At 40.1% G+C, this 17,161-nt stretch overlaps 1 protein-coding gene across 4 annotated transcripts in view; it reads left to right on the forward strand.

The window, feature by feature from the left end:
• The window catches only part of acot7 (acyl-CoA thioesterase 7), a 53,813-nt gene that overhangs the window by 23,856 nt on the left and 12,796 nt on the right, over positions 1-17,161 (forward strand). For 2 of the 4 annotated variants that reach the window (XM_034538295.1, XM_034538293.1), the window contains exons 4-8: positions 946-1,037; positions 1,283-1,397; positions 2,140-2,154; positions 2,344-2,430; positions 14,366-14,482. In XM_034538295.1, coding sequence (XP_034394186.1) covers positions 946-1,037; positions 1,283-1,397; positions 2,140-2,154; positions 2,344-2,430; positions 14,366-14,482 — 426 coding nt within the window. The remainder of the gene's footprint in view (positions 1-945; positions 1,038-1,282; positions 1,398-2,139; positions 2,155-2,343; positions 2,431-14,365; positions 14,483-17,161) is intronic. The other 2 variants (XM_034538297.1, XM_034538294.1) reach the window with 1 other exon arrangement.

The raw sequence follows: 17,161 nt of genomic DNA on the forward strand, positions 1-17,161 counted from the left end.
TAATATCTAAGATACGTACATGCGCTTCTCTTAATGATGATGAATTTGGTTATATACGGATTCACGAGAGGGGTAGTAAACTGTTCAGATTACTTCAAGTTTCCAAGATATTCAAGACAAAAAATAAACACTTGAATAATACTTCTATAATGAGGATTATTTAATTATGTAATACTTCTATAATGAGCATTATTTATTTTATTTAATGCAGTTTTATTCAACATATTTAATGCAGTTTTATTCAACATGTGTTTTTCAGTCCAAATGAGGTTTAGGTAAAGAACCTTAGGTAAAGTACATTTTTTGGAGGACAGTAATATACAAGTTGAAATAATGTCGGTGTCACATATTGTGGAATTTTTCAGTTTACATTTTTTATAATGTCACCTACACATTCAAAAACGTTGTTCATTCAAATCTTTTCAAAGAAAAACTATGAGCGTCTCTATGTTTTGGCAGTTGACACATTATTGTGACACACTATGATGTCAACTGAAAAAGAAGAACATTTGTACAAAGAATGTAATGAGTGAGTTGTCATTTTATTTCATCCATTTTATAATCATAACATGAAAATGCAGAGTTTGGGACTTATTATTATGCTAAACCATTGCACAAACATTTAGTGAATGTGAACTTGTGTTCTGAATGATTGTCTTTGAACAAAGTCCTCATTTGTTTTTCGCTCCTTTGTCTGCAGAAGAAAGACTAATGTTCAGCAGCTACACTGGATTTCTGAAAACAACCAAATAGGCTTTTATTGTGTCTGAACAGCTATTTCAAACTTGTTTTGCGCCATTTTTTTTATTTTTTATTGCTTATTGGTTTACAGTTTACAGTCACACAACTCAAGTCGATTGTGTTGTTTGGTGAAAGAAAGCTGGAAAAATCCGTACAGACATTTTCCTCTGTACAATAATTCAACCTTTTTCTTTGTGACTGCAGGTGCCAAAAAGCTGGCCAACAAAGCAGCGCTGTGGTACGTGCCCTGCTCGCTGCAGAATGTCAATAAGGTCACGGATGTGCCGCCGATCAAGGTACATGGAAACTTGGCATTTTACCTGTCAGCTTCTCTCTCTCTCTCTCTCTCTTTCTCTCTATCTGACCCTCCCTTCATATTAAACACGTGACGATATTCCATTTCACTTGTCTTGTGTCTTGAATGTGAACGAGATGAACCTTTTCTTCTTCTGCATGCAGCCATGCAGAGACAGGTACTTCAACGCGTGTGCCCACCTGTACACGTGCTCTTACTGTGTGCTGTATGCTCTGTTGTCTGCAGTATGCCAGTCAAGAGCAAGAGGAGCAGGGCAGAAAGCGCTACGAGGCTCAGAAGCTGGAGAGACTGGAGACCAAAGCGAGGACTGAAGAGGTGGTGCCACCTCCACCCAACCCAGGTAACATCCTGCCCTAAAGGCCTCAAAGGAAATCCTTTGAAAGCTGTTCACTTATAACGGAAACCTGCGCTGTACAAAATGTGTCTGCTCCTGAATGAAAGTTGCAAACATCAGCTGGAATCTTTGTCTGTTATGATTGGAAAAAGTGCCATTATGGTTTAACCTGCAAATTCTGTAACACCTCTACTTAACACAGAGGTACTACGGATACTTATTTGAGCCTGAATTAATATCCATTTATTGTGTTGTACAATCAATTTTGCAGGAATCTAAGTAGGTGTGTCTGTTGTCGTAACAGGAGAACATTCAGCTCTTCACATAATAAATACAGGACACAGTCTTCTGTGTCAATATTACTATCGCTGCACCTTTTACAGCTCAGTGCTGTGATTATGAACCAAACCCAAATACTTCCTTCAGCATGAGACATTTTATTCCTGCTTTAGTATGTCTGAATGTTTTGTTTGGACTCACAGATAGAGACTGAGATTTATCAGTGAGACAATTGTTCACATTGATATTGTGTTATAAAATTATTGCTAAGTACTGAGGTACTGTCTATAGAGTAAAGAATCCCTTGTGTACTTTCAGTATTTAATGTACTGCTACAATACATATCTTGCATATCTTTTAACAGTTTTGTTGATCAAAGGAACATATTCGCTCTGTAAATGTATTTCATCATCGTGATGGTAAGATTGATTACTAATTCTGTACATTTGTCATGTCCATTCAAACGCAGAGGATCCTCCAAAGGGTAAGCTTACTTGCTTCACCAGCATCATGTCAGTACAATAACTTTGATAGGGAAACATTCAGAAGCATGCACTTTATGTCTATGTGGGTCTGTTGGACAAAATACACACCAGCGAGGTTTTCAATACAAAAAATGCTATTTTTCACATTTCTTTTGTTGTGTGTGTGTGTGTGTGTGTTTGCATTGCAGAACAACACACAGTTGGTTTCAGCCAGTCCAGTCTGATCCATTTGGTGGGCCCCTCTGACTGCACGTTGCACCACTACGTTCATGGCGGTGAGTCCAACCCTTTCTCCCCAATTTCACCCCCAACTCTCTGCAGCTTTAATCCAACAGCCACTTTGAGCTCATCGTCTTGGTCGTCCCACCTCACGCAGTACGGTTGATTCATTTGAAATTTCTATCAAAGTGTTCAGATCCATGTAATTAAAAATCTTCGGACTGCTTTGAGTTTTTTTTCCAAAGTTCAAATGTCCTACCACACGGTGGGATTGATCCAGTACTAACAGCTGCTGACAAGCCGTTTCAGAGCCCAGTGTTTCCAAGTCGCCCTCTGCCACTTAGTCTCCAGTATCTGTCAGATTTCTTTGTCACACTCACACATGTGAAACAATGAGCTCATGACCAGCTCTTTGGTATTAAAGGCAGGAGCAGACCTGACCATCCACGTCCTCAGAACAGTATGGAAATCCTGCAGAGGGGAGGATGAAACAGAGACCCCTACAGCAGAGAACAGTGAGATGTTGGAAGACATAAATAGTTGGGCGGAAGGAGAGCGATTTATAGGAGAAGAAAAAGAGATGTATACATAAACTTGAGGCAAGGGAACCCATGTGCAATATATGCAGTACACGTTCACATCACATGTGCTTGCAGTATCAACATTATTTCCTCTATCTTTAGAGGTTTGCTTATGAATTGCTGACAAGGTTCATCCCAGTTTTATAGCCTTTTGGATGGGTTACCCAGGGTTGGTACAACATGTCCTGTGGCAACGCAGCAAAGGCCCAGAAAGAAGAAATACTGCTGAATTTAATCCAAAGAGAAACGTCCTTGAGAATTTTGTGGCTGTTAGTACTGAGTTCTCCTTAGTGAATGGACGAAGGAACGGTTGTTTGGTTAGGAAATGTCTCACCGTTTTTTTGTGAGTGAGTATGAATCCGTGGGATTGTAGTGAGAGATTGTTCTGTATTTGTGTGCATCTGTGCACTGTTGTGTTTTTACATCACTGCTCTGGTTGGTGCTTGCATTGACAGCACTCTGTGCAGTTATGAGCATGGCTGTAATTGTGAAGAACAGAATGACAAGGACGGAGCGGAAAATAGACAACTAGAAGAAAAAATGGGAAATAGAAGGTCTTGGTAACAGGGATATGTGGTGGTGCCGATGCCGTTTCCAATTCTGTGCTTCGCTGACAAACAAGACGACTCAGAGGCATAAATTGTTCCTCCATGACTCGTCTTTTGACCTCGTTAAAATTTCTGACTGGGCCTATTCAATCATCCTTAAGTAGGAAATCTATTTTTGTTACACTGATGGCACTTTCAAAAAAGGCATTTTGATGCTCCTTGCTTGCAAAAAGTACAAATATTTATTCTGCATATATCCAAAAAAGCCCTATAATGGAAACACTGTATACACATCAGAATCCCTAATACATGTTTACACTTTGCAAGTGAGAAGCTTCCTGTAGTCTTTTTCTGTTTCTTCCCGAGCCCATTTCCTCCCCACAGGACTTTATCAAGATTCCTAAAAGGTTTGCAAAGTAGTTTAGAAACAAATGCCAAACAAAGCATAAAGTAAATATAACAGAGAGTAGCAAACTAAGATTAGAAGCAAGATAAACAACACATTTAATGAGTGCGTATCCATATTTGATGGTTTAGCCACCCGTCACCAAAAACCTGGTTTATCTGATGTCCCAAACAACATGAAAAAGCATCCTGGCTGCATCTGTAACAAATCCAACATTTTATCAGCACAGAACAGACGCTTTTTATCGGTCAACGTATATTGTTTCTGGCAAGATATTCCTCCCTCGTACTGCCATTTCTATCGAGGTCAGCTACGTAAAGAGGCCATCGGAGAGACACCAGATAGTGAGGAAGAAAGACAGACGAGAGACGTTGACTGAGAACGGGACAGGACAGCAGGATGGGAGGAGGACGGAGGAGGGCGGGACAGATAAGTGCAGCACTAGTCATGGTTGCCTTTTTAATTTGGTGAGCTCGCTGAGAAATCTGTCCAATTAAAACAAACAAATATGGAACAAGCATGCAGGTAATTTAGAGCACACACACACTGCTGCTCTCTGTCTCTCTCTCTCTCTCTCTGTGTCTCTCTCTCTCTCTCTCTGTCTCTGTACATGCCATTGCTCATTAAGCAATGTTCCCCGTTGTTCGCTGCCGCTGCTCTCACGACACTTATTTTGTTTACATAACCGAGTCAGGTCATGCAACCAGGGTGCTCGCGCTCACTCTCTCTCCTACTGTGTCTTACCCTCTCTCGCTCCCTCTTCTTTCTCTTGTTGGAGAAATTCAAACTGACTTCTACATGACAGTGTCAGTCTATTCGCTTACTCTCTGTTTCCCCTTTTGGGGTGCGAAAAAGTGGCCTACTTAGCTTGAGCCTAAGGAGACATAAAGCACATGTACAAAGACATGAACTTTCAGGATCAATGCGCACGCACGCACATGTGCATGTTCATATTGTAAACACAGTGGATGCAAATACACTCTGGTAACAATTCTGAATTATTTTCTGTGTAAAACAACATGTCTTTAGGTCGAGCGACAAATCCTTACTGACTTACAGCAGATTCTAATAGCAAGGCGACGCCACATCCATCCAGCCAGAGATTTGACAATTATGTCACTGGTGCTAATGCGGCCCAATACAATTGTGTCAAAAATGATTTGACATTCGTACAGGATCCCCTTCTTTGTTGATTGGGCATCTCATTCTTCATAAGGCAAATGCACCCTATGTCACTTACCTCGAGTGGTGTCAAGACGTGCAGATAGTTTTGGTGGAGATTCGTGAACAGTTTTCATTTGATCAACTTTCTACTGAAGAAAAAGTCCCTGTGAATATGTTAACAGTGAGGTCTGTGGATGATCCGAAGTCACTGAACATGTCTAACATCACATGTTGTTGTTATTAAATATGTTGTTTCAATGGTGTGAGCAGTACAATGGATTCCTTTCATCCTCATACTGCGGGCATGGAAAAATATACAGAAAACTGGCCACACAACCAAAACTAAAAGCAGTTTGAGGGGAAGGGATCACATTTGTCAACATTTATTAAATGATAAAAGATGCATTCGCCATGTGCTTGGCAATAGCAAAGGAGAGTAGCCTGCACATTGTGTTAAAAACATTTCTGAAAAATACTCCAAATGTTTGGACATCTATGCCAGATGTTGAGGGACCGAGGCCTGCAACTGGGTGTGTAATGAAAGTCTCCAACATGCCGAACAAAAAGCCTGGACATTGTCTAAATGCTGGAAAAGATCAGAGGATCAGAAACTTCGAGCTCACCACGCTGTCCATTACCACAACATTATTTTCCTTTCTCTCTTAACTTTCTTTTTCTTTGTTGCTTATTTACCATCTGCCCACATCATTATCTCTTCCTCTCTCCCTACTCGCCCTCCTCATTCCTTCATGTTTTAAGGAAGTGTACCACATGTTTGCATGGAAACAGTAGTTGATTGCCACAGCTGGACACAACTGCAGTCTGATTAAAACAAAAATACTGAAGATTTGATGTTCTGACACTTTAAGTTTCCTTTTTTATCCGTGCACAGATCTCAGTGTATGTTTGCATTTGTGCATGTGATCTCTATTTGTGTACACACTTTCTTTCATTTATTTGTGTGAAGCTACATCATTCCATGTATTTACAGTACGTGTGTATGTATGTGTGTGTGTTTATGTGGAAGAGAGGAGGAAATACAGATGTGTGTGTGTGTGTGTGTGTGTGTGAGAGACAGAGTTAAGCCAGGGACTGCCTGAGCACAAGAACACATCCATCACTGTGGCTCTATATCGTCTGTCCTCTGCCCTGGTCTATGCTCTGTGGGTATATAAACATGTCACTGCCTGAGACAGAGGAATTCAGGGAGACAGGGATATGTCCACTGGAGCTTGTGTGATCGACCTTTGTGAGGAGTGTGAGTGTGTGTTTGTGGAGGGGGATCGCTTCCACTAGCTCCACCACTAGCCTTCTCTCCTCCAAAACCAACATTGATTCAGAAATAAAATACTGAATCAGCTGCACATGTTTTTTTAGAGACCCAAGAGTCTTTTAAGATTTAGGCATCTCGGTAAAATAAAACAAGCTCCTGGTGTAGAAGAGACGGTGGTTCTTCCTAACCTGGTAGATTGAAATAAAGATACTTCAGTACTCGCAAAAGTACTCGCAAAAGAAAAAATGTTACAGAGTTATAGCAGGTAAATCCCACATAAGAGAACATCAACTCAAAGAGGTAAATAAGGAAAACCAAACTTAGAAACTGAACTACAATTGAAAACTTAAACCATACTCTAGATCTATCTACTATAGTTTAGTGCATGGTCTTGTATTGATATGGCATACGACGTAGAGGCCGGGATGACCAATAGCAGATCTCAGAACTTGAAACATCACCAAATATGCTTCTGAAAACTCCTGTTAGCGTGCTGAAAGAACCAACTATTGACACACTTCCACCACAAGTATTAAAGCTGGAGGAAACCTGATCTAAAATCAAGTTTTGTATACGTTTATATGTCATCTACTGTGCAAAGTCCATATAATCTCTGTAACAACCTATCTATATACATTTTGAGTAAAATACATCAAACCAATGTTAACAAATCACTATAGTTATGTCTGGTAATTGGGATGGAAGTTGAAACTCCAGAATGCTTGAGGTGTGTCAGTTATATGCACGTGAAATCAGAGACTACACTTGAATATGGTTATTGTGACGTGCAGCAAATCCGACAGGTCTATTGTGTGTCTGAGAGACCGAGACACTAATGAGTTGAACCAAAAAGCAGAACAGCCTCGCCATATTTAAACCGGTCTTACATTTAATTCAGGGTACTTGTGATAAACGCTGATGTAAAATCAATACGAGAGAAAAGGCACCGAATCTTAAGGCACCAACACAAGCTGTCAGTTGTCTATCATTGTTAGGCATACTGTACAAAACGGTGAAAAGAAATTCAGAGAAAGTATATTGTTTTCTAGAAGGTTACTTTTTTCTTTTAATGAATGCAGAAAATGAGCAAGTTGTTTTCTGCTCACACATCCTCTATTGTTTGTAAATGAGAAACCAGTCTGGTAAACTACACAAGGTGGTTTCTTCATGTTATGATGCAGAGGTTCAGCTGATGGCAGAGGACCCTGAAGGATTAAAGAAAATTAGATTCTAGAAACGTTCAACCAGAGAGGGCAGTGAAACACTGATTTAAAACCTGGTGTCAAGTTACTCTTGGTATCTGCAGCTCTTCAGGCCACAAACAGCCCCAACCACCACAACCAATCACGGGCTATATAGGCTGAAGGTGAAGCCACGGGCAAAACGAGTCCGTAGATCAGGCTGCTTTGACTGTACGGTAGGATCTTAAGCCAATCCAGATGAATGCATCATTTTTTTCCTGCTCAGAGCTTCTCTCATCTATACATTTGAAAAGTGATGGGGACCTTGCTACCCAACCACTAGTACCTTACCTACTACCGGTATTACCCAGTCTTACAGTAGTATTACAAGCCGATACTATCCAAACATAAAATTATTTTTTTTAGTGGCGAAATGAACAAATACTAAATGAACAGGAATTAACCATGTATTTTACTAACTACATTCAGAAAAGTAATCTGCAGGAGCCGATGACCTTTAACATCACAGCAAGAGGTGCATTTTATCTGAAAGCTCTTTATCTGACAGACTTTCTATTACAGGAATCATATCTTAATGATTTTTCCAGGCCTGTGTTGTGCATGGAGCTTACAGTTTAACAGTAACCATGACAGCGCGCACTTGCAATTTTCAGGACTTAAAGTCACAATTGTTAAGGTGTTTGGTAAAGCTCCCCACAGCTGGAATGGTAAGATATATATATATAAAAAAAGCAGCTGACGGGACTTTCTTCCAGGATATGGATGCGTGGCTGCGTGGGTTTAATGTTAATAGGAGCTGTTTCTATAGTAACAGCTCGTTAGGAGGCAGTTGCAGCCGTTTGATACCGTCCATGATTGGAGCAGTTGTTGGGGAGAGGATGAGAAGGATAGACTGAGATTGAGTGAACTGTGGATGGTGCATGAAGGCACAGGGCAAGACCACGAAAGGGAGGTATGAACAGAGACGAAAGGAGTAAGTTTAGCAAATGGTGAGAGAGGAAAAGGCCATGAATGCTTTGCTATCGATGCCTCTTGGTCTCACACTTTCTCCTCCTTTGCCTTGTGTCGTGTGCTGTGTCTGAGCTGGTTCTAATTAAAAGGGCTTGAAGTTAGTCGACAGAGTTGATTTGCAACAAGAGCTGCCCGGAATTGTTCATTGTTCTTGTGCCCGTTGCCGATGGACAGGATTGTGCGCGAAGATTTGGGGAAATCGTCAGAAAGAATCTAATCACAGAGGTACTCTCCCCTGTGGCAAACTGGGCTGCACTAGGGACTTGGTTACTAATTGCCCTTTTTTCCCCATTTGGAGGGAGCTGTCTTTCCTCTTCACACACACTATCTCCACACTGCCGTTCGTGTTCCCACCCTACGGCAAAGGGAGAGTCATAGTGTGCCATGTCACCCTGTGAATGTGTAACGCCAGGCCCAGGGCGGTCTTGGCCTCGCTTGTCCTCATTTGCAGTCTCACATTGAGCCTCACTTCAACCTTTTACATCGACTGTACAAGGAGAGTGGCTTTTGCAGGAGTTGCATTTAGCGTTCCACTGATGGTAGTGATTTATAAAGACGAGCATCTTTGATACTCAAGGACTTCATACAAGATCCTTCACTTGATTTGCTTGACATTTTAGTCACAGGTTTCTAGTACACCAGATAAAATGAATATCCAGCACAATCTCATGACTCACTTGTGAAATGAAATAAATAAATACTATATGTCCGCATGATGCAATATAGCATAGGAAACTAGGGGGCAGTATGAAAGAATGTAAGGATATAGGTAAGCGGCAGACTTTGAACAATGGGAGGAAGTTTTGGAAAGAAAATAATAGAGCTTGTCCTCAATTACTAAAATGTATGTGATATCTCTTGCTGCTCTTGTCATTATTGCCTTGTGCAAAATTGGAAACTGTCAAGGCAGATGTTCCCATGTTGAATTGTCCCTGATCTGCCTTCTTGTGGATGCACTTGTTAATATTTCAGGTGCACACTACGTATGCAGCTGCTTGCATCACAGCTGCTCTTGTGTGTGCAATATGTAGACTTGATTTATTGTTAATCTAGAAAGTATTGATGGGTGGAGTTTTAGAAAAAAGAAACTTGCACTTATATTTATGAAAAAGTTTTTCCCAGGATTTGGGACTTGAACCAAAGCCTGAATTGCGGATCCGTAAACTCAACTAAAATTCCGCCCACAATGCACCACATCCATGTAATTTCTCCAGCCTAATGAAATGTTAATATTCCTCTTTCAAATGAAGCAATGCTAATGAACCATGTTTGGGAATGGCTGAAGCTTTCTCCCACAATGTGACATATGTATGGTGAGGAAACAGTTTTTAGTTTTTTCAAACAAGCAGCTTTTAACTACTCATAAGCTACTTTTAGGCCACGGGAAGGAGTGTGGCAAAGTGAAGAACAGTGAGCTAACTGGGGTAATTATCCCCCCACACCTACCAGCCTCGTTTTCACGAGGCATCTGGAGAGCTGCTAACGCCGGGGAGCCGGGGAACAAGATCACGGGAGCCCACTCTCACTGCTACACTCTGTCTCAATGTCCCTCAGAAAGTCACAGTCCAACCCACAAATAATCAAGTCCTCATTGCACTTTGATTTATGTATTTAATTTAGTTTCCAGAGTTCGTATCATAGTATAAAATGATATTCTACCCGTCTTATCCATTTACCACATTAGAATTCACTTCATACCATAGTATGCTGAGTAGTGCTTTCTCTCCATCCCTTTATAATTCTTTAATTTACCCACAATGACCTCCTAAAGATTGTTTCATTCTGATAAGAGCCCTTATGCAATTACAGAGAACCAGAATAAATATAATCTAATTCTTACCATTCAATATTTGCAAATGGAGGGTCAATGAGATGAAATCTCAAAGATGCGGGGTCACTTTGTTTCAAGGATTAATATCATCAGAGAGCTGATGCGTGTCTGCTGCTACCAGAGCTGCTGTTTTCTCATAGCACTGCTGAGATAAAGACAATAAACAATATTTGATCATCTGAATGATACTTTTAGATTTAATATGTAGTTGTTACTGTATGTATTATTTTAGCTTATTCATAGTAAATAGGATATTCTGTTACAGACCTGTAATATGAACTCTTCTTCAATAGATTATTTTGAGGGAAGGTAATGGACCATGTCAGTCCTATGAGAAGCAGACAGTTCAATTAAATATACTGTAGCCAAAGGGAACCAGGCTTTATTATTATGGTGTTCAAGAGTTCATGCCTCAAATAGAAGTATAACCCATGCGTAGATGACTCTACTGAGACGTCCGGCCGAACTGACGCAGACAAACCAAGTAGTGTAACTACTAAGGGTGATTTAATGGTGTTGGGCATCCATTTATCTTAGTTTGGTTTAGTTTAGTCAGTGAAGCTTATTGCAAAATAACTGGAACTTCATCATCAACATCAAGTTTTGGTTGCTTAGTAACGGCAGGAACACAACCTCCCGAGCACCTTGGATAAAAGGATGAAAGCGTCACAGCTGGTATTTTCCACACGTTTTGAACGGCCTCATATGCTTCCAACAGATACAGATAAACATTATCATTCATTTGTCTGAATGCAGATCCAATGTTTCCTTTTATTTAGCTTGAGGCTAAAGTCTGGTTCTTTAGATGCGACTCGCTCCACTATGTTACCAGCTAGTTGTATATTATGTCTGTATGCGGTTTGGTGCTGAGCATGTGGGTTCTTAGAATTTATTCTTCCAAAAAGAGCTGCAGGCTGCGGTGGGAAAACAATGCTGACGAAAGCAATGAAATTGGACCAAAACACGGAGGCTGCAGGGCTGAATACCACAGCAATTAGCTTTCAAATAGAGTTGAGGTCAAACTGCAGAGTTGGTTGTGGGTTCATCACAATGAGTGACTCACTTTTATATTAATTTTAGTCTCTTTAAGGTATACTATAACTTTGTTCTAGCGCTTGTTAGCATGTCAATATTCTAAAAAGTCAGAATATTTCATACTCAAGTTTTAAATCCTCCTCACCTTTCACCACTGTGGCCACATGAGCTTTTATCAGAGAGCGTTTTGAATGCGTTTCCCTCCCCAATCAACAGGGTTTTAGTGTGAGTTCAAGATGCCTCTCATGTGATGGACTGACATCTGTCACTTTCACAAAGCCAGGCCTGAGTTTAGCCACACAATCACACATCATAGAGTTGGAAATATAAGTGCATTTTCTTTTAACTCTGACAAAAGTTAGCTTGGCAAAACAATTCATTTACTTTATATATTAAACTTTTGTATGCATCATTGTTATCAGCATTACATGGTGGAAGTGATGGTCTGGTCATTTGGGAATAAGAGGTTGTCAAAGTAATGGGATGTTTAATCAACTCAGCAGGCCCACTTTTACACTGAATGCCACATTTGGGAGCAAGCAGCACATTCTGTTTGTACTCCCACACATTTGGCTGTCATAAATAGAGCCACACAGTACAGATGGTAGGAGCCTTTGGGAGCCAAACCAGCCATCAACAAGCAGACTTATTGATTCTCTGTCGCGGTAGAGATACAAAAAGCAACTCGCAGTGAACGATTGGGGCAACTGGAGTGTTGCACACACACACACACACACACACACACACACACATGACAGACAGGTGCCACCCTCCTCGCTTTTCTCATTTCCAACCCACCCACTCCATACAAGATTACCCAATTTCTGTGAGAAACCCACAAACAACTGTTTCCTTCACACATGATTGTGTCATGTGTGAAGGGAACAGTTTTAAAAAAAAATATGTTCTCACATCTTAAACCTCTGTATCTTTTTAGTATCAAATACTCACTTCCTGTTGGTTTAAAAGATGACTGGTTTTTAGTGAAAAACTACTCAAACAAACAACTTCACATTCAAAACCGCGCCTCCTTGGGTCCTCAGCCGTACACCTGCAATTTAGCTCATGTATAGATTTCCAAAGAGGCATATTAGACCCTTGCTTGACATAACTGAGCATGTCGAGCATGGATTTAATTAGCTGAGGTATTTTGGCAGCGGTAACGTTATATGTTAGTATAGCAAAACATACACAATTTGAGTTGCAATGGCACTGCTCCTGTAGGCCATACGCACGCTCATGCTTGTTGACTCCAGGGAAGTGAAGAGCAGTTCAGGTGCTGTATCCAGCATCCAGCAGCCAAAGTGAACTGCAGTCAATGAGTCGCAGACAGTTGTAGGCCTGATGCTGAGGACATACTCCGCAGAGCCCTGAAGCCTCGCCGCTGCACAGAGTGCTCTTCACTTGTTTATACGAAGTTTATTCATTTTGATGTCAATGTTTTCCAAATTACACTAATAGAGGTTTATTGCTTTAATAGTTAGATACCGCTTTCCCTTTTCCTTTTCCTAAAAATAATTTACATTTGTGTTTTGTGACCTGTCAGCTATAGTGTGGTGAATAACTGGTTCAGTTTAGGAAACTAAAACTACATGGTTAGAGTTATGAAAAGATCATCCTCATTGTTGAAGGAATATGTTTTCTTTATTTTGAGAAATATGGTTATTTTTGAAAGTATTTTTAAGATGAGAAAGTCGAAAAAATGTATACCATTCTCATGTGCTGGATTATATCTTGGCCAGGAGCAGTCATTTCCTGGACTCTCTCCTGGATCCAGAACATAACCTTCCGTAAAACCTTGATGTGTTATATTTACACATTTGTTTATTCACGGAGAATGTCATCAATCTTCGCATCCAACTCTTGACAAGAAATCATATAAGCGTCTTACTCCAAATGTCATACTATTCCTTTAAAAGAAACCAGCGTCCGCTTCTTGTTCCAAAGTCACATACTTTGTATGCTCAACACACCAACTGCCTCTCGGGACTTTCTGTGACGGTATTATTTGCAAGAGTTTGCTTTTAAGGAAAACGTAAACAGAGGTCATTTAAACTTTTGGACAAATTACTGATGCTGTCGATGTCCTGGTGAAGACACTCTCCAAGGAGAAATAAACACCTGGACTATGCTGCGTAATAATGTTTGTGTTTACGATAACATTCATAACATTTATTGAAACACTTCTTGTTGGCAGTCACACGCTCAACAGTGGACTGATGAGTCTGGATGAGAAGCTAATGTGGGGGGAAACCGATTTATCATTCAGCGGCAGCTGTGTAGTTATCTGATTGCATCATTACATTACATTACATTACATTACATGTCATTTAGCTGACGCTTTTATCCAAAGCGACTTACAATAACTGCATTAAACCATCAGGAAACCTATTAGCTTTTTCATCAAACAATCTCATCTATTAGGGTCTCAAACTCAATGACTATATTTAGGCTTGTTGGGATTTAAAGAGAGAATGTGTGTGATGTTTCACCGGTGATGAGTTGCTGAGAAACCTCCACTCAAAAGCCCCTTATGGGATTGTTCTGGAGCTTTTGACTGTAACAACTTCTCCTTTCATTGCATTAGATTAGCTAAAAGATCATTTTCATCTCTAGTTTTGTATTGGATGTGTTTGTTCGACTGTCCTAGATCTGCACTTCCTATAGGTTAAGACTTGACTAACATGACCGACTGTTTTATTGATACAAGGGGAGAGAACATTATATTGAAACGTTCCCTCAGGTTGAGTTCGCACTACTTATCTTAGTGAATACTGGACACTATTTAGTGATATTGTGCTGTTCATGTACATGACAAATGTTATAGTCAAAGAAATGTGTCTTGTTTTTTTACAACAGAGTAGAACATATATCTATGAATCCCCCGCTATAGATCTTGAATATCTTACAAAAGGCAAACTGTTTGTGTGTCTTGAACAGGTGTGACTATGAAGCTGATGGATGAGGTCGCCGGCATTGTGTCAGTTCGGCACTGCAACAGCAACGTTGTCACCGCCTCTGTGGATGCCATCAACTTCCATCGCAAGATCAACAAAGGTGAGGATGAGATGGAGAATACACTCAGAGCTTTAAGTTATCCACAGGTTGATGGATATGTACCTCCAAAAGATGTACTGTAGTGTTGGCCAAAGGCTGCTTTTCTTTAACCTTTGTCACTCGCCCATTAATAAACTGCACTCTCAAAGAAACTAATTACATAGTAATGTGGAAAAACTCAGCGGTCTATAAATTCAGTCAGACAGTGCTGTTTTAAACGGGGCTAGCCAACATCAACAGCTGTCACACTGTTGCTAATCAAGACCTGTTTTGTTTTGTTGGGCTGCCGCTACATCTGGAAAAACATAGCATTGTTATGATTTAACATTTTCCATTACCATGCTTTCTCTCTAAGCTGTTTCCTCACTGTTTAAGTGAGATATCATTGATACTGTATTTTCAACGCCTCTCGCCCTCTAAATGGACAAATTCTAAGCCTCTCATTTTAAAGTTTATTCAAGGATTTTGACAACACCATTATCCACTTAGCCTTTGACATCTTAATGGGAAAGGAATTGTCTACTCACTATAGTGTTATAGTAATATATACGGCTTTTCCATTCTCAAAGTTGAGCGCTAGGTTAAATGGTTTATTTGCAACACAGTTTGTGTGCTCAAGTGCTTTTCCGGACATTTAGGAGCAAAGATGAAGTGCATAAATCCCCAGAAAACAAACATACTCTGAGAGATACACACACTCACAGACCAACTAGAGGAGTGTTAATTATCTTATCAGGTCGTCTTGCTGGCCTAGTGGGCCTTTTGACTCCTGATGAATATGACTTGAGTAGTCAGATTGAAATGCTTTTGAAATAATAATTATTGGATACTGTTATTGGGAGACAATTTCGAAGGGCAAACAACATTTTGACATTAAGATTATGAAGCAATTGATAATTTGTCGCAGTCATTAGACTTTCATGGAATCTAAATATGTCAAATATGACAGCAGCCTCTTCAAAGTGTCTGCTGTCATTCGTGCGCTGGAGATGATGTGATCAAGACATCCAGTGCTCAAATTCTGATGTTATGATTATCTCTGGATATAACGTTAACAATGGGCCCGCTACATCTCTGCCCATTACTGAATTGTTAAGTGGAAAGTAAATGTCATACACTTGACAGTTCTTCAAGTGTGCTAGGTCAGCTGTAAGTCTACGGCATTTATAGTTCATGTATTTTTAAATGCAGGTGCCTTTTATTCAAGCAGGATAATTCACTTTCAAGGAGGCCCGGGGAAAGAGTAAGTGGCTAAAAAGGATTTTTTTTGGCGAGGGGGGCGTTAAAACATTTAAAACACACCTTCCTGTGTTTCAGGGGTGAAAAACTGAACGGTACACATCGGTTCAGATCCGTGTCCACATCGTTCAGCTGCTTCTAGTCGCTCCAGTTGCTGCCACCATCTGTCCTGTGAGTTTAGGTGCTGGTGATGACATTATTTCCCCTGGCTTCCACGGTGACTTAGGTGTTATGTCACCAGTAGATTTCCCATTTTGCTCGAGGTGGTCAGAAAAAAACGCAAGTGGTGTGCTTAGGAAAGGAATGGTCAAGGATCAAAACAGAAAAAAGAAATACCCAAAATAGCTGCTGGCATTTTGTGCTGTACCTCTATTTTTTTCATTTTAGAACGAAAATAGTTTTTCCTTTCCATTATTGACTACATCAAGCTAAATGTAGATATTATGACATGTATGGCTTTCAGATATTTCCAGCACAGCTGCTGTCGAGGCTGAAGCCAACAACTATAATGGATCCTTTAAAGTGTTTGACTTCAACGTCGACTGCAGCTGTGCTGGTTTACATCAGGCGTTGAATTCATTAATAACTTATTCTCCATGTAATGTAAAAGCTAGCTGGATGCAAGAGACCAGGTAAAGAAATCACATACGGAAAAAATCACTAAAAGGCAAAAACTAACTTGTAAAGCCCAATTCATACATTTTCAAAGTGCTTAAATTGACTTTATTGTATGTACAAAATAATAGAAGATCATGTCTAAGGTGCTACACAAATATGTGTGAGACTAGAGGACCACACACCAGCAGACACAGACAGAATTAACATTAAATAAAGCGAGATTGGACATCAAGACCCAGAACATTAAACAGGTCTGTGGCCACGTGGTCACATGGCTCATGTGGAGGATGTTCATTTGTTTAGAAGTTTTTGGAGGTCCCACTGTTTATAGCCGGAACAGTCCATTTATTTAAATGCTCAGATTCGTGGGGTCCAGCAGCAGAAATATCACTGGTTTACAATGCAAACAATAATCATCAGGGAGAAGAAACACAATACCTGAATTTCAACTGCAGAAAAAATTATGCTTTGAACAAAGCAACTTAAAATGTCTTTATTATTTGCAAATGTTAAAGGGAGTTTTTGCTCACTTTTAGGTTAAAGCTTGATTTGGGTTTTTTACTAGAACATGTGTGTTTACATAAAAGCATGTACACACACATGCTTTATAAAAAACTTAATTCTTAATTCACTTATTTATATTCCACCTGAATATACCTGTATTCACCCTCTGTCTGAAACGCTGCGTCTCTTTATGCCGTCTGAAAAAGCCCATTCTGTTTGCAAGAAAAACACAATGCACCTTTGCGAAGGTTCTCAAGTCGTGTATAACGAGCTGCATGAGACATGGAAACGGTTGCCAAATCAGAAAGCTTGTTCAAT

Source organism: Cyclopterus lumpus, chromosome 7, assembly GCF_009769545.1.
Source record: "Cyclopterus lumpus isolate fCycLum1 chromosome 7, fCycLum1.pri, whole genome shotgun sequence".
Classification (NCBI taxonomy): Eukaryota; Metazoa; Chordata; class Actinopteri; order Perciformes; family Cyclopteridae; genus Cyclopterus; species Cyclopterus lumpus.